The following is a 26,307-nucleotide window of genomic DNA, read 5'->3' as shown; positions in this document are numbered from 1 at the left end:
CTTTTGCTTACAGTATCTAAATCTTGTTACAGAAAAATAATATTACCCAAGCTGGATAGCTCAATCGAACCGTTTTCGTTCTTAAAAATACTTGATCATTATACAATGGATTCAACTCAAAAATCGAAACAGTTGAAAATGTCTCACTGTGCCTTTTCCGCTTATTCTATAACTCACTGTAACTTTATACATAGAATGTCGGCATAAACCGTAAACAACAAATGAAAGAGTAATAATTACCTAAAAAATGGTATAAAATTTATTCCGATTATCTTTTAAGTAAAAGAATTTTAGAAGACGTTGAAAATGGAAACTCTTCTTGAACAACAAAGACGATATCATGAAGAAAGAGAGAGGCTTGTTGACACAATGGTCAAAGAAAGTTTACACAAGAAAAGTTCTGTAAGCAATAATTCGTGTTTCTACCAGTAAATAAAATTAATGAAATCTCAAATGTATCTTTTCTTAAACCTTTTACTTTATATTTTCTGTCTATAAACTTGGTCATTTATCGTAATTTTTAAAATTGTATTATACTTTTCAGAATCGGGAACAGATCAATTCGGATCATCGTTTAAGGCTTCTTCTTAATGTAAGTAAATTTTCAGTTATATTCAGGGTTGGAAAAATATATTTTTTCCCCCTAGTAACCGAAACGCTTTATAAGTATGTGTTAAAACTATATCAGATGTATAATTTCAATACTATTTTAAATTAATCTCTATTTCATCTATTGAAATTCCAAATAAATTTTGTCAAAAATTAGCTTTCTAAAAAATACTTGGCCGAACATTTGGCTGAATGTTATGATGTATTCATATTTAGTGCTGTTAAAATATCTAACCAAAGTTTCTACTATATTATTTTTATCTATTATTTTTTTTACAGTTGTATTATTAAAAATTAATCTTATGTATTCAGAGCCGGATTATACCTTTCGTAGGCCCTAGGCATAGCCGTTTTTGGGCCCTCCCCTCCTTCCCCCACTCCTCCCCTCTTTTCAAAATACAGTAGAGCGCCGATTATCCGAACGTCCAATTATCCGAACTATGTCCGAATTCGCTTTTTTTTTTCGTCTTCTCTTTTTTAAGTTCAGAATTTTTTTTAACTTATTGACAATTTTTTTAAATTTAGAGGAATAAATAATATCCACTACATCTGAAGACCATATTTAATTTAAAGCAGTTTTCTTATAGTAGACATACATACATGCATTGTTATACAGTTAAACCTACATACCCCTTTAGCCCTCTTCACCTGAAAATTATCATCAAGGAATGCGAGCTTCATTTTGACAATCTACAATTGTTGGAAAGCGGAATGTGTTCATGAATAGATAAGTGCCGAAATTCTACAATTGGGGGATGGGTAGTTGTCACTCATGGTAATGATTAGTGATTACAGTGCTTGGAATCTTAAATCTTGGAATAAAATTCTTATCAGAAAAACAAACGAAACTGCAGTTTGTGAATCGTTAGATCTTTCGGGTGAAAATGTGCCATGTTATACAGCAGAAGAAATAGAAGACTGGTGTCGAGACACTGAAAACGACTCAGAATTTCACATTTTAAATGATCATGAAATTGTTTCTGAAATTTTGAATCAAATCGGAACTCCTCAGATTAAGAGGAAGAAGTACGTGATCAAGTTCAAGATTGTGGACCTTCTCATAAGAAGCATGCAATTCAATAGATATTGCAATGAATTGCCTAGAACGTCAAAATGATGTTGATCCAATTCAGTTGATTTATTTAAAAAGAATAAGGGATATGGCTGCACGAAAAAGAGCATGTTCTTTGAAACAAAAGTCTTTGCTGGATATCTTTTGCAATGGAAAATAAAGAAAAATGTGGTAAAATCAGTAATTGACAAAAAAAATTATAAAAAGCCGAAATATGATAAAAACGATTCAAATTGAAAAAAAAAGTTTAAAAAAATATATTTAAAAATTGGGAAAAAAAAGTCTTAAACTCGCCAGAGCTATTTTAGATAGTACTGCCAGTCCTAAGCCTAGAAAAGTGTGAAGGGAAGTTGGTGCATAAATAATAATCATTTAAACTAGGTTTTAAACAACTTTCCAATTATCCGAACATTTCATTATCCGAACCACGTTCGGTCCCGAGCAGTTCGGATAATCGGCGCTCTACTGTATATGCTGAAATTTTCTTGCATATTTTTTTTTTTACACTTTTATTAATATGGATTTTAATTTACGAATTTGTTTATCGAACTTTATCTGCAATACCGACGAGTGTAATGCATAAAGTAAGAGAAAAAAGAAAGGAACTCCTAACTTTAGAGAGAAAAAAAATGGTAGAAATATAACATTTAAAAGAATAAGAACCAATAAAATAATAATGAATAAAGAATAAGAACCAATTTAAAAGAATAAGTTTAGACAAGAAAAACAAGTTTAAAAAATACAAAATTCTCATATATATTTTTTAAAAATAATTACAATTCCTAAATTAACTTATACAGTAGGGAACCGATTATCCGGAATGATCGGGACCATCGCTATTCCGGATAACTAATTTTTCCGGTTTTCTGAATCGTTACAAAAAGCCGTTTTTTTATTGTTAAACCCAACTATAAAAAATTTTTTGGGGGAAATAATCTTAAAAAGAAGAAAAAACGATGAAGTTATACACTAATGATTATTTCCAAAATTATGGTAAGGNATTTATGAATAAAAAGAATTTATTGAGTGCGAAATTTATCGTGAAAAGAAAAAAAAATCAAATGCAGTGGAATCAGAAAAACAAAACTGTTTTTCTGATTCCACTACGTTTGATTTTTTTAAAAAAAATTTTTTCTCCCAAGTTTTTCGTAGGCCCTAGGCTCATGCCTAGTGTGCCTATAGGCTAATCCGGCCCTGTATGTATTAAATGAAACCAGTAAATTTAAATAAATGCATTTAATTATGTAATTATTATTGACATTTACTACATTATGCATAATACTGAAGTTAACTTAAAGCTGTGCTTAAGCATTGTATTTTATTTGTGTGTATTTTTCTTGCAAATTTATTTCTGTATTGTTATATTTTTATTAACACCATTGTCCAAATTAGTTTAAAACTCAATTTTTCTATTTAGACGATTTAAACTCAGTATGTTATTTTCAGAGATCCATGGATTGCACCTACAATTTAAAGGAGCTGTATGAAGACAAAGATGGGTAAAATTATTTTTGCTACATTATTTTTTAGTATATACTAGTCATTGAAAAATAGGGTTATAAAATAACCATCTTAACATTCGCAGGGGTCTGTCTAGGTTTTTCTAAGAGGTACCTATTTTGTGAAAATTTAGACATAATTTATGAAAAATTATATTAAAAAATCAACACAAAAATATGGATTTATCGTTTCTTAAGGGATACAAAAATAAAATTTTAAGAAAAAGTATTTTGTGAAACTACCGTTTTTCCTGAAGTTGAATTTGTGAAGGTACCGCTAAACGGTAGTAAATTCGGCCTGGACAGACCCCTGATTTGTATTTGTCCTAATTTCAAATGTGAAGCACAAGTGTTCATGTTATATGTAGAATGTGAATTTTCCAATGACCCCTTAAATTTTTATAGATTGAAATTTTGTGTTAAAATCATGTAAAAACTTATTTGATTTGATATCCCCTTGCGCTCGCTTTTACTGAATTTTTTTTCTCACCAGCATCTGCGATCACTGCTAGTTTATGGTTTGGGTTGTACTTGTATTCACACAGATGATTGAGAGAGTGGAAAGAGCAAAGGTTTTGACTTAATATCTTCTCTGTTTTATTTTTTTCATCCCTAGTTTAAGTGTGATTGCTGGATATAGATTGGTCTTCAATTTGCTACACTGATTTTTTTTTTTTTTTTTTGTGATTAAGGATGTTGTGTTAAGGATAAGCTTGGATGTTCTTTTCTATCTATCTATGCTGCCGAGATAAATTTCTTCTGAGCAAAATTTTAGTACATAGGGGAAAAACTAACTTTTTTAGCTAGAAGTATAATCCATTGCTGTATTACGATTTGTTAAGTGTAAAAAGATTTAATATGGCTGCTGATTTAATTTGAAACTTTGTGCATAGCTTTTTTAAACAATGCTTAATGGTGCTTATTTGCATTTTTTTTTTAATAAAATTCCTTAAAGGTGCTTTTATTATTGGGTGATTTTATAAAGTACTTAATTTTCCTTTTACCACATGACATGTTTTTCTTCACCATGTCGATGCATGAACTATGCAAAAATAGAGGTTTTCGCAAAGGTACATTCAATATTTTCATAATTCATGCAAACACAATCCATTTCAGCATACCATTGGTCTGTAGCATGTAAAAGCGCCAATCATTTAACATATTTGATGAAATGCTTGCAGGTCCGCATATGTGTGTACTGAGCTGGATTTGGTTAGAAGGATTCTTGCGTTCTCGTGTGCATTTTGCAACGGATTTTCTGTTTCCGACCTCTGCATTAGAAGCGAAAAATCTTGAATTTTTGGAGATTATGGAGACCTACTAAATATTGCAAATGTTTTTCTTTAATAGCGAAAGAAAATTTTATTTCTCTTGTTAATTTCATCATTGGTGAAGGCCATTGTCTTCGTCACTGGTAAGCCAATCGAACTTGACCTGGGGATCATTCACTAATTTCGTATATTCACGTGGGTTCAGAGGAGCAAGAAAAAATTCTTATTAGGGTGCAGATCCTAATTATGAATTTTTTTTAAAGTGCTAAAAAATATTTTTTAATGCATAAAGGTGCTTATTTTTGTTGAAAATTTGGCTACTCACCCTACCTGGCTCGCTTTCGACCACAGTGCTGATGTAAAACATTCTCAGTGATAGATGGATCATGGTTTAGAGTACCCCTTGCCACCAGGCTAACCTTGGAAGGTTTTCCTCTCTATGTAACACAAATGAAAATCCATCAAAAAGTCCTCCATGAAGGCAAAATTCACCCAATACTTGATCCAGGAATTCTCTTTTCTTCTGGATTGGGCTCAAAATTACAAGGCTACGGAGTTGAACCTTTGTAGTCGTGAACCCAAAATTTAGTCGGCTGTTCATTGATGGTTATGAAATAAACTATATCTTTATCGTATCTTTTAATTTAATATATTGTATCTTTTTTAAGATACATATGTTTAGTGTTCTTAAATAATTGTTTTGTGTTTATGAATTCCTAAATTTTTTGAGTTTGCAGCAGAGTGGTAACAAAACATGTTTACATGTTTAGTGTTTTTTAATAATAGTTTCCTGAGTGTATTTTTATGTTATATTTTTATGAAATTTGTAGGAGAATAATAAAACTGTTGCCTGGGAGATGACATTTGATATAGCTCTACTATTTTTTATTTATTTATGAAATGCATGTTTTGTGTTGTTGGAAAATGAACGTAGTACAAATGAACTTTTAAATTAATTAATTGCAAATTTTATTCTGTTTTCGGCCTCTGACGAAAGTGCGTCGAATAAAAATGTGCTAAATGTGGTTGGCAATGAAATGAATTTCCAAACATTGAGTGCAGATGAATAACAAATCAGTTCTCCTCTATTGTTTTTATTTATTTTTATTTATGTAATGTATTATTAGTGGAATAATTTTTTTAAGTAAACCTTTCTCTCTTTAGTTTAAGAAAAGATGAAATTGCTTCGTTATCAGGACCAAATGAATTTGCTGAGTTTTATTCTCGCCTCAGGGAGATAAGAGAATTTTATCGAAAACACCCTCATGAGGTTTGTTCTTTTTTATTATTTCAAAGCTCAATTTAAAATTCTATTTTACTATTAAATATTATGAACTAGGAAATTAAATAAAGTTTTTTTTTCCTCCAATAACAGTTTTTAATTTTAAAAAATATAATTTTTAAAATGTTTAAATATTACTAAACATATCTTCAAATTAAAATTATAAATTTGTGAGGCATATTTGTCACATCTGCATACAAAATCTGGTGCTCTGTCTGACAATGAATTAGGTAAATTTCTGTTGTTGGATATTACTATTTAATTATTTGTCAGTATATCATACTAAAAATTGTGCACTCTTTAAAAAAAGTAATATATACCTATAACAAAAAACAGTAATATTAAAACATGAGTAAAAAAAACATTTGGTGGTTGCAGAGTTCTCCTTAGGAATGAAAAAAAAAGCAGGGCGCTTCCTCACGAAAAGGGTAATTTGAGTTTTGAAAGAAGACACACTTAACACCTTAAAAATTGCCAAAATGTGCAATATTATGTAATAACTGAATTCAATCCTCAGCAATTTTTAAATTATCCTCTTATACTATTTTATGTGTATATTTCAAAAAGTAATTCTCATTTTAAAAACAAGAGAAAAATTTGTAGTTTATAAAAAAATAATTACAGGCAGGCATGCTAAAAAAACAATCATTGTGCAAATTTTTTTTCTTCAAAAAAACTAAACTAAAAAAATGATTATTGATAAACTACTCAAAAGCTTTTTTTCTTTAATTTAAACTGAAAATAATGAGAAAAAAAACTTAAAGATGCCTTTAAAAAGAAATAGGTATTTAAAGGATAATTTTAAAATCACTTGAAAAATTCATCGAAATATCCCTGAAAAAAGTTAAACTTATAAAAATTTAACCAGTTGAGAATAATCCTGACAAAAAAATATCTGTAATAAAATAGCAAGCAGAAGTAAACCTATAAAGACAGATATTTTTACTATTGTATAATTATTATTTAAATAGTGAATTAATTTTTAAAAAATGGAATATGAATAAAGAGGCAATGTTTGTTTATTTTTACTGAGAGGTCAAAAAGGGCGCTCAATGAAAAATAAGAATGATTTCCTTCAAGTACTTTGTTTTTAAAAAGCGCTATTGGGATATATAGAACAAAATAACTTCTGCAGGACTCATTATATAGCTAAAACAGAGAAGTGGTAAAACTTGCCACTGTTATTCGTTTTAAATAATTTCTATAATTGAACCACTATGTGCAAAAATGATTTCAGTTTTGCTAACTACTTTTCTAAGAAGCTAAAACGAATACTATTTTCTGCTTTTCCTATCTGTTTGAAAAAATCTGAAAAAAATTTTATATATCTAAAAGCAAATTTTCTTTGTTATATTAACTGTTTAAAAATACTGTGGTTTTCAGAATCACTATTTTTTTCTGTAATCATATGTTTTGAACAATATAATATGAAATATAATATTAAGTACTATACTAAATGCATTTTTTAAGTAGAGAAAATATCTTAGAAACTTAATAATATTAATTCATAGGTAGATTGTAATTTATTAATTTTAATGATACTTATTTACTGGTTACTTTTTAGTATATATTAACTTTGGTAATTCATTTGGAAAAAAAAAAGTACGCACTCACCTCAGCTCAAAATTAAAGTGATGCTCACAAAAAATACTGAATTGACCACAATTTTTAAATTTTTGTGCTTTACCCTGAAATTATGGTTTTTAAAATGAGAATTAAATTTTAAGTTTATTGCAGACAAAGTATAGTAAGATAAAATGATACACAATTTATTTAACAGTAAATATTGTTTTACTATTTCTCAGTAACTATTCTGAGATGCATTTCCATAACTAGGCTAATTTTTTTTTAATTTTTTACTTAATATTCAAAATAATGTAACTTTTTATGCTGCAAAAATTTCACATTAATGCTAATACTGTAAATATATTTGTATTTTGTTATTCCAGTAATAAAGATAGTTTTTACTGTCTCTTTTTCAGTTTTTATTTGTATGTGGCATAATAGTTTTCTAATCTTTAATTGATAGATTATTTTTACAGATTCAAGTTCCCATGTCAGTAGAATTTGATGAAATCAATAAATTAAGAGAGACTACTGAAGATAATGTTCCAGAGAGTGAGACATTCTTAAATGTTCTAAAAGTTAAAAATTAAAATGCCTCTCATTTGTGATTTCTTATATATTGATTTAAGATGCTGTACAGCGCAAAGTTTCGGTGTTATATGTTTCAATTGTTGCATAATGATTCAAATAATTTTTTATTACATAGATTTTAAGTGCCTAGACCCCAAAAATAAGCAAACAAGTCTTAGAATTAAAATACAGTAGCAGATTTATATAACACAATTCTATAAACTGCAATTCTCCTTAAACCACATTAACTTTTAAAGTTGTAAGCAATGAAAATTGAAACTCAGAAATTTCTGTCTAAGCAAGAAAACTTAACTTTTTGCAATGCTAAAAGGTTACAATTTTATAAGCTAAGCAAACCAAAAATAATAAATTTATTTTAATGCTCTAGAAAATTTAAATTTCTTTTATCTGTGAATAATAAATAATCAAGTTCATATTTTTGTATTTTAAGTTTATGCTTATAAGAATCATTTTAAAGATTTTTATGATTGTTCCCTTCCAGACTAATATTGCTGCTATATATAGTTGATAAATATAAAGCTATATAAAATGATCTATACTACAGAAAATTCTATAAAATGTGAAGCTTAGTGTTTCAAGGTTTGCTACTATAAAGTTATTCTACTGTAACAAATATATTTAATTTATTGTTGTCGTAGGTGATTAAGGCACTGGGGTACTATTACTCTTGTTTTCCAGTGGCGCCATCTACAACCAAGAATTAGACTTCTGCCACACCTATTTATAGGACGGACCCATTCATTCACCCACAGATAGTAATTTTGACCTGAACCAGAGAACGATCAATCTCAAATTCAGTATCCCCAGACGTATAATTTTTTTATGGGAGCCTGGAAGACTTTGTGACCCGACAGATTTAACATGTCACCATTTGCTACATGGGGAGTTTTCTTCAGCTGGCTGGATTTGAACTCCGTTCCAACGAATGTGAGCCCAGCTCCCTACCAACCAGGCTATCCTGGCCCACAGAATATTTAATTTAAAATTAATAAATAAAATAGTCAAAATTATATTTCTTTTTCAATTTATCTAAATTAAATTTGCTTATAAATTTGATTACAACTTTTAATATGGAGTCTGCTATAATCTGAAATGTATTACACTTTTCTTTTCTAACTTTATTATTAAATCATGCCACAAGATGACTGACTAGCTGGAATTCACCCATGTACCATCCTTATTCTGCACTGAAACTTTTTCATGAGTGTCTAGTTTTCACTATAAAATTCATTGTTGTGATCTTAACTTTATTTTAATTATGCAAGATCTCTGAAAATTATGTTAATTTCATTATTTATAGTAAGATTGTTAGATTTGTATAAATAGTTATGTAAATAAGATTTTCTTCTATTCCTCATATTATTGATTTGATTCTTGTATAATGATTTCAGTTTTTATATAAATAAAAGCCAAAATAGAAATTTTCACACAAACTGTCACAATTGTTTCATCTTATATTGTTACAATTAAAAGACATTTTATGATTATTAGAAAAATTAAGAAATTGAAAATTCTCTTTGTTGAATGAGCTACACTTAAAATTTCTAAATAAAAATATGCAAACAATTTTGCATGCTTGTTTATTTCTTTCTGTCGTAATTATACTGCAAAATGAAAAGTTTATCAAAACCACTTTAATAAATTTTAATGTAAGTTCATGTATTTGATATTTTTTTTCCTAAATTCATTTGAATTAATTACTTGTTATTGGTATATTCATTAAGTATAATTGGGTATTAATTGTACTTAACTATTAAACAATTATTGGTAATGTTTAAAATTTTTGAAATGAATAAAAATTTAATTTTTTAAAAGTAATAAAAATATTAAAGGCATGCAGATATAAGTTATTTATATATCTTTATTCTTCTATCACTAATAAATGTTTTCTGGTGCTCATATGCTATATATATACAAACTTGTTTTTCTTTTTATAAACATTACCTTTAAGAAATTGTTTTACATAAGCTTATGTTTTAGTTTTCTTTATATATTTTATTTAGACATGGCAGAATTTAAAGATGAGGAGGGTTATGGTAAATTTCTTGACCTGCATGAATGTTATGAGAAGTTTTTAAATATTCGAGGAGTGGAGGTTTGTATCACCTTTACGTTTATTTTTTATTTGCACTTCTTTTCTATTTAAAGACATATTCCATTTAAAAAAATCTTTGAAAAATACTGTTTTATTTGTTTGAAACCTTGAAATGTTTTCACAATATAGTTTTATTGATCACACATGAAATAAAAGTACTATTTATTCCTTTGTCGGCCAATAATTATTATTGGTATGTCATTTATTTTGCTTCCATATTTTTAAAAATTTTATATTAAGATGTTAATTAAAAAAGCTTTTAAAATACTGTCATTTATATTTTATTGATGCGGACAATTCTCATTATTGTATCAGCTACCATATATGTAAAAATAGACATTATCTTGATAATTTATCACAAATTATTGCAACCATAATCTCACTATGGAAAAGTTAGTTGTATGATCAATTTATGTTAGGGAATAACTTTCAAAATGTTTAGTGCAATTTTAATTTTTGTTTTTTGTAATTGTATTATTTCTTGAGCAGAAAAAAGAATTTCTTGTAAAGATTTAGTTACTAATACCTTGAAAGTTAGCTAACCTTTGCACCTCAATTGTTTTTTTTATCTTTTGTTCTTTCCTTATATAATATAAATAATGTTTATTTTCTAAATTTTTTTTCTCCTTTTTCTAGAAAGTTGACTATATGACATATTTGTCGATATTTGATCAACTCTTTGATATACCAAAAGAGAGGAAAAATACAGAATATAAGAAGTATGTAAATACCATTCAATTTGAAATAAATTTATTAAAATTTCAAATAGAATTAATTTAATAAAATGTTGAATGTTTTTAGGTATATTGAAAGTTTACTTGAATATCTTGAAGATTACTGTCATCGTGTAAAGCCCTTACTTGATTTAAGTGACGTAAGTGTCATTAAAAAATATCTTATTGTAATAGAAACAGTTTGAGTCGTAATTTTTCTGCTGCCACTTCTTTGAATCGTTGTTTGTTGCATTGTTTTTAAATTTCATAGTTTGATGTAATGTTAGAGGGTATTTGAGATTTCCTGTAAAGTTACATAAAAGCTCATTTCTGTTATCTTTAGCTTTTCTTTGGAAGTTTAACCAATTAACCAACCATAGCACCATTAGTGATGTAGGTAAGAAAATTTTTCCAGAAAATTTTATTAATTTGATGGGAAAATTTTTCCATGTTTTTCCAAAAAATTTTAATAAATGTCAAAAAAAAAGATTTTTTTTTCATTCCTCTTTTATGGAACATGCAGGGTATCCGCGCACCTGGAAAGTCATGATTTTCGGTATTGAACAAAATTTGTCTTGAAATGTCATGATTTTAACTATTTTTTAAAAAAAATCATGAAAAGTCATGGATTTAGGTCGCCAAAAGATCTAATTTATAAAATGGAATTTACCCCCTCCCCCCAATTCAATAGTGTTCCGAATATCTGAATTTGTAACAAAATTCCCACTCACAGTCATATTTGATTAAAATATAAAATGTTTTTATCTTGTTCTTTAAAAATTATGGTGTTCTTTCAAAAAAGGAAAGAAAAAACATCATTTCTGGAGTGAATTATCTTTTAAACTTCTGTGATTTCAGAATTTGTGTTATTATTTTTATTTTATAAATTTAAAATTTTAGCTGAAGGCCATTGGCGAATTTTTTTATTCCTAAATGAGAACAGAAAAATCAGGAGTATTTCTTTCCTTTCGTATGAGCAAGAAAAGTATCTTTAGACTATAATTCTGCAGAAAAAAATTATTTGCTTTTGTATTTTTTTCAGCTATTTTACTGCTTCAACTCTTTCTAAACTTTGTTTTTTAAATTTAAAATCTGTAAAGATGAAGATGTAGAATATAACAGTTTTGGTTATACCTATCATTTCAATGAATGTTATTATAAATGCTTTTTTAAATTTAGTGTTGTGTTTTTGTCGGAGAAAATAGTTACTTCGTTAAGTCATGAAAAATTCTTGGAATTACTTATGGAAAGTCATGAATTTGAAAATCTAAAATGTAGCAGATACCCTGAACCTAGTTTTATCAATATTTTAATTTACTAGGCAATTTCTGCACCATTTAAACAAAAACTACAGGTTATATATACAGGTTGTAATTCACATAATTAAGTTTGATTGTTTTTCACACTAGATTTATCCTATTGTTTACTTGCAACTCATAACAAGTCAATTCATCCTATTTCATAATAAAAGAGCACTCGCAAAAAAAATCACCCATTTATCTTGTTGTTTGATAAACAAATAATGAAGTAGTGACAGAGAGGGGAAAAAAATGGTCCCACTGTATTGGCTGCTGCAGCTATAAAGAGATATAATTACCTCTTGTAAACAAAGTTAAACTGGGATAAAAAGAAATCTTTCTGTTCTGTCAGGAATAATGGTGTCATAATAACTAACTTAAACTGTCATCCATATGTTTAACTTTATTTGTTGCATAGCTGTCCACATGTTTACACTTGGCAGCTTGCTGATCCATGTACCTTTACACTTATTTTCTTAATACAGGGTAATTCAAATTGAATATTGTGATTGCAAACGGCTATAACTATTTAACAGGGTGCATAGTATTTTTAAAAAGTGCTTAAAGGTGCTTATTTTTGATTTACGTTTTTTAAAAGCCCTTACAGGTGCTGTTTTTACTTGGGGTTTGTAAAAAGTGCTTAATTTTTATCTTACAAGAAGAGATTTTTTCTTTGTCGTATCGATTGTCGTTCTAAACCACAAAAAATTCATGATTTTTATAATTTTCTCTGCAATATTTATCAGAAACTAGTTATTTTAGCATGATTGTGAAGTTTTTGAGAATGTTTTTGAATTTTAAATAATAGATGTATTTTGATATATATATTGGGGTATAATGATAGATTGAATTTTAAATGTTTTGATTAAAATGATAGAAAAAAATAATTTTTGTTACTGCACAGATTCTAGTTATGATTTTTTTTGTTTGTTGGAAAGTGATTAAAAATATGTTTTGAGTGCTTAATGCTTATTTTTTAATGAAAAATCTGGCTACGCACCCTGTTTAATGAAAAATAATTTGTCAATCAGATTAACATGGAATGTTGAAGTTGTGTAAATTTTATTCATAAATTCTTTTTTATTAAATAGTTATAGCCGTTTGTAATTGCTATATTCGTTTTGAATTGCCCTGTATATCGATAAATTAGTTTTTTTTTATTAAGAAAGTGTAATCGGAGAAAAAACCAAGTTAGTAGAAACATTTTGTTGAAGTTCCTGAAAGCAATATATTTTTTGGCAAATGCAAATATTATGATCAAACATAAGGAAATAAACTGGAAGGAGAAGACAGTGCAGGGGGAAAAAAACGGAAGACTCTGAATAACTTTTGATCTAATGATACTGTAGTACTACAAAGGCAAATGAAATTAAGTTGCATATTTGAGAATCAAATTTTTACGTACTTTATCTCCTACGAATTCAAGTGGTTTTATCAGCAACTTTTTCAGCAGTAGTTGCTATGTATTTCTATGTGGTTTACAGATTAAATTTTTTAAAACTGCATTATTATGACACATAAATTTTGATTCCTTTTTCTAGTTTAAAATTGATTTTGATCATTTTTATTCGTCCTGAGTTAAAAAAAAATTATCCGATCTTTTAAACTTTACAGAATTTCGAGGTCATACTGTATCGGAAAAGATCGAAACCTATTGTATGCTACCAACATAAATTAAGTGTTTTCTTCTGATTGTTTCTCTTTTCTGTTTAACTAAAAACTCTAACCTTGAAGCATTCGTTATATTGCATCTTGATATCAAGTCTTCATCTTTAATTTCTTTACAGTGAAATAATTTAATTTGTGTACTTATTTTATTGTCTTGCCTTACTTCTATTTTATCTTTCTTTATATTATTTGAAATAGGAAATGGATTCAGTTATTATTGAATTTGATAAACAGTGGGAACAAGGTGCTTTTCCTGGTTGGCAAGTAAGTAATAAGTCAAGTCAAAAAAATTGTTAAGTAACAAATATAATTTTTTTACTGTTAATTTTTTTTTAAGAACATATGAAGTCTTATGTCTAAATAATATTGCTTTATTTGACGTTATTTAGGATAATTAAAATTCTGCATTTTTCGCTAGTGATTTTTTTCTTATGATAATTAATGATAGACATTTTTTATTTATGTATTCACTTCATTTGTCTTTTAATAGCTTTAAAATTCAATTATATAAATCGCATAATATATTTCTGCATGAATCAATAATTTAATTTTTCAATTGCTTTATTGCCTCAATTAATATTTTATTTGTAATACTTTAATTTTTTTTCTTCAGAAAGAGACTGAGAGTGCATTGACCCATGCTGGTGCCCATTTAGATTTGTCTGCATTTACTTCATCTGAGGTATGTTTCATTATAAATTAATTGTAAATCTGATCTTTGTTTTATTCCCTAGTTATTATTATTATATTGAATAACTGACTCACTGAATAATAATTTAGGGAAAGAAATTATTTTTGAAAAAAGTGGGGAAAATTCCAAATTTCTTTGAAATAGTGTTATTGTATAATTTTAATGCACGGTGTTTTGTTTTACATAAATGTTATAAGATGTTACACCACCGTGTTGTATTGCAGAAAGCTTTTGGTTTTATACGACACTGTTGTGAAAAATTAGTTCTTTTTTAAAACAACTGTTCTTATACCAACTAAACCTTAATATGAGATTACTAAGCTTTCCATTGGTTAAAAGTATACTATGCCTGAGTATGAAAAGAAAGTCTGAAGTAGTTTGCAAAAAATGTTGAACTATACTTTTTGTGGAAGTCCTTTACAACAGTTTCTATAATGTGCATCAGTCAGCTGCCATAATTTCTTCCTATGTAATCAAAGTTGCCCCAAACTTTCATTTTTTGAGATTTTTGGTGGGAATAATATTGACTACCCCTTTAAGATTCTTAGTAAGTTACTTCTATAGTAAATTATTGTTATTTTTTCACATCTATTGTTATATTTTCTCGTTCTTTTTCTTTTTTACTTGATGCAGTATTTTTGTTTACTATGTATGAATACATTTTATATTAATAAAAACCATATTAGGTCAAATTGTTGTCTTAATTTTTTTTAAATATATTCTTTTCTGATGATTTTTTTACATTTTTTGTAAACATCTGTTTAAAAATAAAATTGTAGTAGACTGAAAAATTGTATACCTTTTAGCTGTATCAACTTGCTTTACTCCCTGATCTACTTCTGAAAATATTTTAAACTTTTCTTCAAATGTTAATGTCTTAAAGAGCACCATCATAAATTTAAAGTTTTAGTATCATAAAACAAGTGGTCAGTTCAAAGTACTACATCGTGGTCAATCGTAACAAACACATATGAGTATTTCTCTCTTCCATTCCATCATTTCTACAATGACCTCCTAGCATGGATTGCAATATCTATTTTATAATTTCTTTTTCATTTTATTTATCAATAATCTTTTGTTTTCAGTTTGATCTTCGTGTGTCATTTTTCAATTCAATATTTGTTTCCCCCAAAAAAATTAAAATTAAATATGTTTCAGTGGTAATTATATTGTTAAATATAGCTCCGTCTGAAAAAATGATTATTAATGTTGACAAGTTAAAAATGTATCAAAAACAGAACTAACAGAATGAGTGATAATTACTCCTAATAAGATAATTTTTCTTTGTGTATCTAAAGATTATAATTATTGCTCTATTTTAGGCTTAAGACTTTTTTTTTACAGGATCTTAGAATCAATAAAAATATTTTTCTTCTTCTTTTGTACGATGCTGTATTTTTATGTATTTATATTTCAGGAATTGGCATCTCTGGGATTAGATAGATTGAAATCTGCTCTTATGGCTTTAGGTTTAAAATGTGGCGGGTAAGTGGTAGCCTTAATTGACTAATTTTTTTTTAAATGTTTTTTATGTTTTACCATTATATGCAGACATTTGAAATGCTCTTCAGTTGCCATTGATTTCTTGTTTTTTGTATATTTTAGAAGATTTAGTATGTTTTTAAAAAAAAGTCCCGATTGAAATAGAATTTATTGCTTGCTTTAATATTGAAGTAATGCTAATTCATAATGAAGCTAGCCTCATACTTATTAATCAGTTTGAAGCTTTATTTGTTCTAAAATTTTTAGTTTATTTTTTATTCAGAACACCTTTTTTAAATAAAAGAAAAAATTTATTTTTTAACTGTCAATAAAAAATTACTATTAAAAATTATGAATTAACATAATTATAAATCATTTCAAGTTCATTTAATGTTGATCATAAATACAAAATTTTGCAAATTATCTAATGTTATTAGAAGTATTAAGTTTTCGTATTTTGATAGCAATAAGAATCCCTAAATTTCCCTATATGTTAAATATATTTAGTATATTATGCAATAGTTATCATAGAACTTGTAAATTGAAAAATCTGGATTTTTTCTTATCTATGTTAGCAGTCATGTAAAAAGACACTTCAATACTGAAATAAGATGCAATCTTAATTTTTTGAGTTATTGTGTATTTCTCTAATTATGGAACTATTTAAGTGATGAAAAAATTAACATGCAATTAATGTAAAAAAATGTTTAGTAATGCTTTAGCTGTAATATTTTTATTTAATAGTGGTCAAAAAAGTTTTAACTTTGAAGTTACAAATTTTTACCTCCTTCTTCACCATGTCATTTTAAATGATGAATTCCAATATTTGAATGACTCAATCTAAAGAATAAAGTTTTTTAAAAAAAAAACAATCATAAATTTTAAATTTCCAGTTTACAAGTATTGTTAATGGAATATATTTGAATGTCAGATTTTAGAGTTTCAAATTCAGGGATGAGATTCTTCCGCGGATTCGCGGATTTCCGCTTTTTTTCAGATTTTTCCATTTTTCCCGCTAATTTCCGCTGAAATTTTTTTTTGCCCAAGTTAAAATGTTTTANCATTGATTTTTAGTGGCATTATATTAACAACATACCTGCCAACTCTACTGGATTAACCAGCAGACTATTGGATTTTGCCCGTTTCTCCTGATCTAATGGCTTAGTAAAAATTCTTATGTTTTTTGTATATTTTAGAAAACTTAATAAAATTGAGTAAGTTTTCTAACATAATCCCGATTGAAATAGAATTTATTGCTTGCTTTAATACTTAAGTAATGCTTATTCATAATGAAGCTAGCCTCATATTTAGTAATCAGTTGGAAGCTTTTTTTTGTTCTAAAATTTTTAGTTTATTTTTATTCAGAACACCTTTTTTAAATTAATTTAAAAAATTTTTTTAACTGTCAATAATAAATTACTATTAAAAATTATGAATTAACATAATTATAAAACATTTCTAGTTCATTTAATGCCGATCATAAATACAAAATATTGCTGATTATCTAATGTTATTAGAATGATTAAGTTTTTGTATTTTGATGATAATAAGAATCCCTAAATCTCCCTATATGTTAAATATTTAGTATATTATGCAATAGTTATCATAAAACTTGTATTTCAAAAAATCTGGATATTTTCTTATCTGTGTTAGTAGTCATGTAAAAAGACACTTCAATACTGAAATAAGATGCAATCTTAATTTTTTGAGTTATTGTGTATTTCTCTAATTATGGAACTATTTAAGTGATAAAAAAATTAACATGCAATTAATGCAAAAAAATTTTAGTAATTCTTTAGCTGTAATATTTTTATTTAATAGTGGTCAAAAAAGTTTTAACTTTAAAGTTGCAAATTTTTACCTCCTTCTCTACCATGTCATTTTAAATTATAAATTCAAATATTTGAATTGACTCGATCAAACGAAAAAAGTTTTAAAAAAAATCATAATTTTACAAGCATTATTAATGGAATATATTAGAATGTTAGATTTTATAGTTTGAAATTCAAAATATTTTTGCCTTTTAATACTGAATACTGAAATTTAAAATTAATTTTTTCACATTTTTTTTGTTGTTAAAATCCATTGTTATAGAAATTTTTTTATAATTCCTCAAATCAAATTAGTGTTTTTTTATTGCTTTTTTAAGTTTAAGACTAACTTTTTTAAGTTAAGACAAAATTTTTAAGACTTAGAAACTTATTGTATTTTTGGCCACTGAATCAATCTCCCTTGATTTATTTTTAAATTATTTTTGATATTAGATTGTTATGGTTTAAAGATACAGTTTATTTTTAACATATTTGTGACTTTAATCTACAACAAACAATTTCCAGTATATATTCATTATCATATTGTCGCATATCATTTTTCAGCTTTAAAACTGGGCTTTTTAAATTTATGCACATAATTCACTTTTGATTTATTTAATAATTATCTTTATATCTCTCTCTCATTTTTTATCAGTACTCTCGAAGAAAGGGCTCAAAGACTCTTTAAAACAAAAGGAAAAAGTCTGAAAGAATTGGATCAAACTATGTTTGCTAAATCTAAACCAGGTAAAGCTGGACGTACTAAAGATGTTGAAAAACAAAAAGATATTGCTTTACTTGAAGCTCAGCTGTACAGATTTGTTGAAATTCTCTCAGTAAGTCAAATTTTCTGCTAAGCTTAGTATACATGTTTTAAAATGTGCTTTGTTTGTACCACTTCATTTTTTTTTAAAGAGATACCTTTTTAAATCACTTTTTTAAATGTAAACTTTTACAATAGTTTTGGAAGGGAACATTTCTAAAGTTACGTAGTTTCCATTGTACATAATTATTAGGCTAGTATCCTCTAATTGTGTTTGGAAAATTTACTAAATTATATTGTTTTTTAGAAGTAATTAGTTTTTATAGATTTTAACAAGGTTCAGTATTTATAAAAAAGTATTCTTAACCTTGGGTAGAGTATTCTTGTTTTTGAAAAGTATTTTTATTCTTTCACATATCTTTTGAGTTTTGTGTGTAAAAAATAATAAAAAATGTTAAAAGATATATGTTTTCCTACTTCTGTATTATAAAAGTAATTATTTCTACAATTATTGTCTCGTAAAAATTTTGGTGAATGTGTGAAGTACATATTTACAGGATATTTCAGAACAAACAAAAAAATTTTTTTTTTCCATTTATGATTTGAGTGAAAAAATTAATTTCCAACTCCTTTATTATTCTTTTATTTAAAGATTATTTTTTGTGCTTAATATCAGTAATTCCTCCTCTAACTAAAACTACTAAAATGTGATAATTTCTTTTAAAAATTAATAAAAATCCAAATTATATTTTTGCAGAAATATATACATATTTTTTTTTTTTAAAAAAAGGATGCGAAATTGGGTTATTTATAAATGCTATATAATTCTTTTGTAGGAACAGCGACAAGCGACTAAAGAAAATGTTCAAAGAAAACAAGCCAGAACTGTTGGTGAAAGAGAAGAATCGGATAATGAAGCGTCTGAATCAGATTCTGATGATGAAGATGACAATGATGTCATTTACAATCCTAAGAATCTACCTCTTGGCTGGGATGGAAAAGTATGCCTTTTCAATTTGTTATTTATTCTAATAATACTATTTACCTTCACATATAGTTTATCATATGAGAATATCTTTGTAAATAGAATTGTACTGTGAAATTGAAGATAGTATATTTTAAAAAAAAAAATCTATGTGTAATTTTTGTTGACACACTCACATTAGATTCAGACTATTCAGTTTGGTAGTTGTGGCTACAAATTAGATTTTAGTTATGTTATCTATATTATATCAGACAAATATTAAATTATTTTTTTAAAAAATTATTTCTGGTGCAAAATTTATGTAATTAAAGTAAAATAATGAACATATCTCTTTTTATTCATAATTGTTTTTTAATTTCGTAGAAGCTTTTTCAGCTTCCAAGATTTTTGCAGTTGGAAAAAAAGAGTTGAAATTGTTTAATGTCAGCTTAAAAAAACAAAACATTTTTGACCTATTCTGCAGATTATGTATTAGTTTTGAACTCTGAAGCCACTTAAGAAAATTTGTTCGCTTTACTGAATAACAAATTTTTAAAAAATCAGTTCTGCAGGCAGGGAAAACTGTCAGGTGTAATATTTATTCCGAATATGTGTCAGTTTTAAACTGTCAAGTCATTTAAGAGAATTTGTAATTTTTTTTTATTTTTTATCGCTGTGCTGTTTCTCTATTGAACACCAAAGGAACACAGAAAAGAAAAAACTTCCAGATTTAACAGAAGAAAAAAATCAACAATTAGTTAAAAGTTTGTCTGCTTAGAATGATTTTATTTTCTTGATTTCTGTTGAAAATAATTTTTAGATTAAGTCAGTTCTCTTAACTGCAGTTTGTGTGTAATCATTTTATATTTGTTCCACACATAAATATATAATACATTAAGTATTTTGTATTACATAATTTTTATTCTATTATATATGTATAATATATTTTTTATTCTATTTTAATTTCTGTTATATATGGAATATTTATTTTAGTGATTTTATTTTTTAGCCTATCCCTTATTGGTTATACAAGTTACATGGATTGAATATAACATACAGCTGTGAAATATGTGGTAATTTCACATATAAAGGCCCTAAAGCATTCCAGAGACATTTTGCTGTAAGAATTTTTCTATAACATATTTAATTACGTTTTATATCAAACTTTTAAGCTGGTAATTTAAAGTTTAACTAGATGCAACAATCTGTTGATCAATGGGTTGAGAAAATGTTCTTTTATGTTTATAAATTTTATCGTATATTATTTGATAGAGGAACAAACAGGAGTTCAAATTTATGATCATTAGCTTCTTACGCAGATCTTAGTTTGTTGCATTCTCTTGTTTTGCAACAAGAGAATGCAACTAATCTACTAGCTAATCTACTTAGCTCTTGTTGCTAAGTAGATTACAAGAAAAACTTGTTTTGCAACAAGTTTTTCTTGTAATCTACTTAGTTCCTACAAATTGCTAAAACTTAGGGCTTTAATTTATTGAATAGCATATGAGAAATAAACTTAAGTTTCCAATTATTCTAATTGCTTTTATTTATTTGATTTACTTGGAATTGAAAATATGATATATATATGCATACCTGCCAAATTAATCCTTTCGAGGATTGTTTTCCAAAGTGGTAGTATATTCGAATTTAAATTGCAATTCTAGGCAGAAACATGTGCTGTTTTTGTATAAGGTTTATATGGACAAACACAACAGTATTTTATACCAATATATATGTTTAAATTTTTTAAAAACAGTGGTGGTCAAAAAGATTTTAAACTAAATTTATAAATGGAAGAAATATATAGAAAGCATACATTTTACTACCACATTAAATATAGAAATAAAATTTTACGCCAAATGCGCAAAAGTTGGCAGGTATGTATATGCAAAATTTAAATGTTTTTCCACACTGCAATACGAACTTAATATATATTAATGAACCATTTGTCAAATAATTTATAAGTAGTTTTTTTATTTATTCACAGGTACTCTAACAGTAGGTTTAATAAAATTTCAAAAATAAGGAATTTTTTTTTTTTTTTTTTAAATCTGTTTCTAGGTTTTCTTGATTTAATATTGCATATTACTGCATTTTAAAACAATTTCCTAGTTGTAATATTTTGTATAGCCGGGTATATTGTTAAAAATGACTCAGTCAATAATTAGCATAACTGAGATTATGTACTTTAGTCGTTTAAATGCCTGTTACCTTTTTTGGTGGGAAAAAAAAAACCAAGTCAGTGTACTTAGTTTATAGCTTTATACACACTATAGTATTTCTTACCTATCTATTAAGATAGGATCTATTAGCGTGCCTGAGTAATTAATAAAATCTTCTCATAGGAATGGAGGCACGCACACGGTATGAGATGCTTGGGAATTCCAAACACAGCTCATTTTGCTAATGTCACTCAGATAGAAGATGCTCTTGGATGTAAGTACATGTTTTATTTAAAGAGTTTTGTATAAAAGTCTTTTCTTACTTTTGCTATAATAAAATGTCTTATCTATTTTAGTGTGGCAAAAGTTAAAGGAGCAGAAGCAAAAAGAGCGATTTTTGCCAAGCAATGAAGTAAGTCTTTTCTTAATGCTTTCTTTTTTGTGGTTTTCTTTGGCTTAAAATGTTTTTCTGCTCACATACATTGCCTATGCACATGGGAACTTTCAAGATTTTATAAACTTTTTTTTATGCATATCTTGTTTAGTCTTTCTCCTAGTGGACTCTATTCTATAATTAAATTAAAATCAGACACATGGAAAAAGGAAGATATTTATTATTATAAAAAAAAGCACTTGTGTAATTATATTCAGATTTCTTATCTTTGCAAATGCCTACTTTTTTGAAAGAGAGAGTGCTGTCTTAAACTAATCTCAACTTATTAATTTGTTATGCAAAATGTAACACAGTCAAACCCCGCTATAGTGAACCTTCAAGAGACCCGAAATTTCAGTTCACTATATCCGTTACGCAGGCAATTTAACTAATGGTTCCCAAACTCCTCACTTTTATTACACATTATTAAAATAAATGACTGAAAAATGTGTTAGTTTTCATTACTCCTTGTCTTACGTGCAAAAAAAAAAAAAAAAAAAAAAAAAAAAAAAAAAAAAAAAAAAAAAAAAAAAAAAAAAAAAAAAAANTAATTTTTCCTGAATTTCTGTTATTCCGCTTTTTAAACCCGTCTAACCTGCCATTCGAGCACACAAAAGAAGTCTCATAAAATCGCTTAGAAAATTCATCGACATTTGTCCAAAGACTGGAAAATTGCGGCTCCTTCGAATGGTGAACCACTTCAGTAATACTTCTTCAACATCCTTGTGATCTGCTTTTCTCAACTTTTTTCTGCCATCTAAATTTTTTTTCATGAGCAGAAATTATTAATTGCCTATTTTTCCATTTGTTACAAACTGCAGATTTGGATAGTTAGTATTCCCTGCAAATATCCACTTTATTGCATTCATTTTCAATTTTTCTGATTATGTCCATTTTATCATCAATGGAGAACATTTTACGTTTACCGGTCGCCATCATTAAACTTGAGACACTTGTTTGCAGGCTTATTTTTAACTAAACTGAGAGCAAAAAGGAGTTTAAAAGAGGGCCTTATCAACACATATTAGTGTCCTACCCTCTGATAGAAAATACATATTGATCCCACTGACACCTTACAGGTGCATCATCTGCTAGGTTTGTTTAGGGATAGGAAAGTGAGATAAAAGAAGCAAACAAGAAAAAATGCTTATTGCTACATTCCCCTCTATAGATGTTTTTAAACATCGGTATATGTATTTATTTTGAAGTAGAAATTTCAAAATTATTACAAAAAAATGAAGAAAAAAATCAGTCGAAGACAGGAAGTTGGATATAATGAACTTTTTTTGTTCACTATATCCACAAAAAGTAACATTATACGTGTATAGCAAGGCACGGGACCGAACATTTCGTTCACTATATCCAGGAGTTCACTATAAACAGTGTTCACTATAGCGGGGTTTGACTGTAAATCAAACTAATTGGAAATTTTAGGAAAAATACATTATACTTCCCCTATTAATGTAATTATTTATGAGCTAATTATATCAATTCAGGAAAAATAAAATTAAGGAAAATTGTTTCGAGGTGCAACATGTTATATTCTAGATAGATAACATTAATTTTGAATTATCTTCTAAATTTGTTAGTTTGCTAATGTTGGATATTTTATGAAATTCAAACCTTAAAAAAAAGTTTTTCTATTCTTTCATTTTGTGAATGGTAATTTACAAGAAAATATATTTGACATAGCCAACCTGCTATTAGAAACACCTGTGGCACTTCACCTACCTTGGTCTATAACAATGTACAACTATGTTGATCTATAACAATGTTGAACAAAATAATGGAAACATTTAGGAGAATTATTTTAAAACTTTAGAGGTTTCAAGAACCAGCAATAAATTATGAATGAAAAAGACTGAGCACCCTATGTCAAATAATACAACGATAAGCTTGTAACTTAATCACGTTTATTATTATATGAAAAAAAAATTGTGAACCTAGCTTAAATATTCTTGGAAATATGGACATTTCTATAAAAAACTAATATTTTTGCCTTACTATAACTGCAAAATTTTTAGAGTGATTTTTTCATTGAAAAAGAAAATTGTGCAAGATATGAGTATTTAAAGTAATTCTTTCATACTGAAACATTTAAAAAAAAATTCATAAGAAATGATAATACCCTAAAATGATGATCCAGACAACAAAATGTAATGGTATTAGGAAATAAAGACATAATTTAATAGAGCATGGTCCTGCATAATGCCGATGCCATTTTCAATAAAGTTTTCTTTCCAAATTAATGAAAACTATTTTGAAAAAATTTAAATCAAACTTTTTTTCTTCATAAGTTACTAAATATGATTTTAAACAAAATTATGAAGAAAAAAAACAAAAGAATTTTTAACTGTTTTCTGCACATGCACAATATGAAAATATTACTTTCAATACTCATATCTTGCGCAATTTTGAAGGCCTTTCTTTAAATTTTGAAATGTTTTTATTATTAATAAAAACTTACAATTATAATTTTGTTGAATATTTCTGTTGTTATAGTAAAAAAATGTGCGTAACCAGATTTATCAACAAAAAATAAGCACTTTTTAATCACTTTCCAAAAGAAAAATCATAATTAGTGCAGTAATAAGTTTTAATTTTTTTTCTATCGTTTAAATTTCTTAATTTATTAACATAAAATTTATACAATTCAAAAACATCTAAAAAGATAGAAAATGAAGCACTTTTTAAAAACGCTATGCACCCTGCATGAATATTTAAGCTAGATTTACGAAATTTTGTGCCATTATTTCATGTGATAATCAACATAATTGGCATGAGTTACAAGTTTATCTCTGTATTTTTGGGCATAGGATGTTAAAAAATAAATTTTCATTGCTGGTCTCCCAAACCTCGTTTTAAACTTTACTCACATGTATGGGGAACTGGATGACTGAAACAAGTTAGTATAAAAGTGTTTCCATTATTATGTCCAACCTTTGTACAACAAACATTATTTTGGCAAAAAAAAATTATCTTTCTGAAAATCTTTTGATTCATCATATGCCTAGTAAACTTCAAATGGTTACCCACTCGCCTTTTTTGTGCAGATATCAAGTATCTTTACTAAATTTCTCCACTACTAGGTGTAATTAAAAGTGCTATTTTAAACTTAATGACTGTTAATTTATTATTCATTGCTCAGGCATATAACTAATCCACAGGATTCAAACTTTTTAGGCCACATGCTTATTTATTATTTTCTACAAATACAGTAACAGAGTTATAGGGTTGTCTCTAAAAATGATTAATACTAATCAATATTACAATAATTGTAGAATTTTTTAAATGCATACTGGTTATTGCAAGTAATACTACAAAAATTTTCATTCAGTGTCCTATTAATAAAATTTTGTTCGTGTCTGAACAAACTCTAAGACTACGGAGTAATATATTTTATGACAATGTAATGCATTCATAGTTGCTTATAGTTAAAATTAATATTTCAGGAAGAGTATGAAGATACCCAAGGAAATGTTGTAAATAAGAAAACCTATGAAGATTTAAAACGCCAAGGATTATTATAAATTTCATTATTTTGAAGGTTAGGCTGGAAATAAAAGCCTTTCTCATCTTATGAAATATTGTACAATGTTCATTTCAATTAAATTTTTACATTATTTTATTGAGATATTTATTAGCTAATCATGTTTTAAGAATTTATTATTTATTGGTTCTAGCTGTATGAACAAACCGATCAAAACTTTTACTTCAATATCGAGTTAAATCAGGTTGCAATTTTCCCATCTGATAATGAATCTATAAATAAATAAAATCAGTTATTTTTGTTGAAGCTCAACATTCAAATAAATTTTTACGTTTTTATTTTCCAGTTTAAATAGTTTATAGAGAATTTAGATTATTTCAGGTAAATACCGACCATAGTGCCGAAGTAAAATACCCTCAGTGGTAGAAGGATCATGGGTTAAAGTCCCCTTTGCCATCAGGCTAACCCTGGGAAGTTTTCCTCTCCATGTAACACATTTCGGGTTAGTTCCATCAAAAAGTCCTCCATGCAGTCAAATTCTTGATCTGGAGTTCCCTTGTCTTCTGGATTGGGTTCAACTATTATGGCTAGAATCTTACTTCAGTAGCATTTGAAGTTATGATTAAAATCTTCTTGATTGGGGATGCAAAAGAGAATGAAAACGGATTCAGTAACCACACTCTGTAAAATTTAGCATTGTAACCCTGCATCTTTTTTACAAGAAAAGGGACACATAACTATACCAAATTTTTATAAATTATTGAATAGCTTATTCAGCAGTAAAACTATAACTTTAATTTTAGTTTGTTTGCATATGTGCTACTAGAAAACTAATATTTTATCAGAA

The 26,307-nt window shown here is 27.0% G+C and overlaps 1 protein-coding gene across 1 annotated transcript; it reads left to right on the top strand.

Moving 5' to 3' along the window:
- Window positions 1–42: 42 nt before the first annotated feature.
- On the top strand, window positions 43–25,598 carry LOC107453645 (splicing factor 3a subunit 3 noi). Its single transcript, XM_016070539.3, has 17 exons — window positions 43–402; window positions 545–592; window positions 3,128–3,180; window positions 5,616–5,721; window positions 7,776–7,851; window positions 9,894–9,985; window positions 10,622–10,704; window positions 10,787–10,859; window positions 13,863–13,928; window positions 14,278–14,346; window positions 15,773–15,840; window positions 18,304–18,484; window positions 19,248–19,412; window positions 20,385–20,495; window positions 21,721–21,811; window positions 21,894–21,949; window positions 25,423–25,598. The coding sequence occupies exons 1-17, from the start codon at window positions 307–309 to the stop codon at window positions 25,498–25,500; spliced, it is 1,512 nt and encodes a 503-aa protein (XP_015926025.1). The 5' UTR covers window positions 43–306; the 3' UTR covers window positions 25,501–25,598.
- The last annotated feature ends 709 nt before the right edge of the window (window positions 25,599–26,307 follow it).

The sequence above is a fragment of the Parasteatoda tepidariorum genome, chromosome 9 (genome assembly GCF_043381705.1).
Source record: "Parasteatoda tepidariorum isolate YZ-2023 chromosome 9, CAS_Ptep_4.0, whole genome shotgun sequence".
Lineage (NCBI taxonomy): Eukaryota > Metazoa > Arthropoda > Arachnida > Araneae > Theridiidae > Parasteatoda > Parasteatoda tepidariorum.
This window is presented reverse-complemented; position numbering and strand designations above follow the sequence as displayed.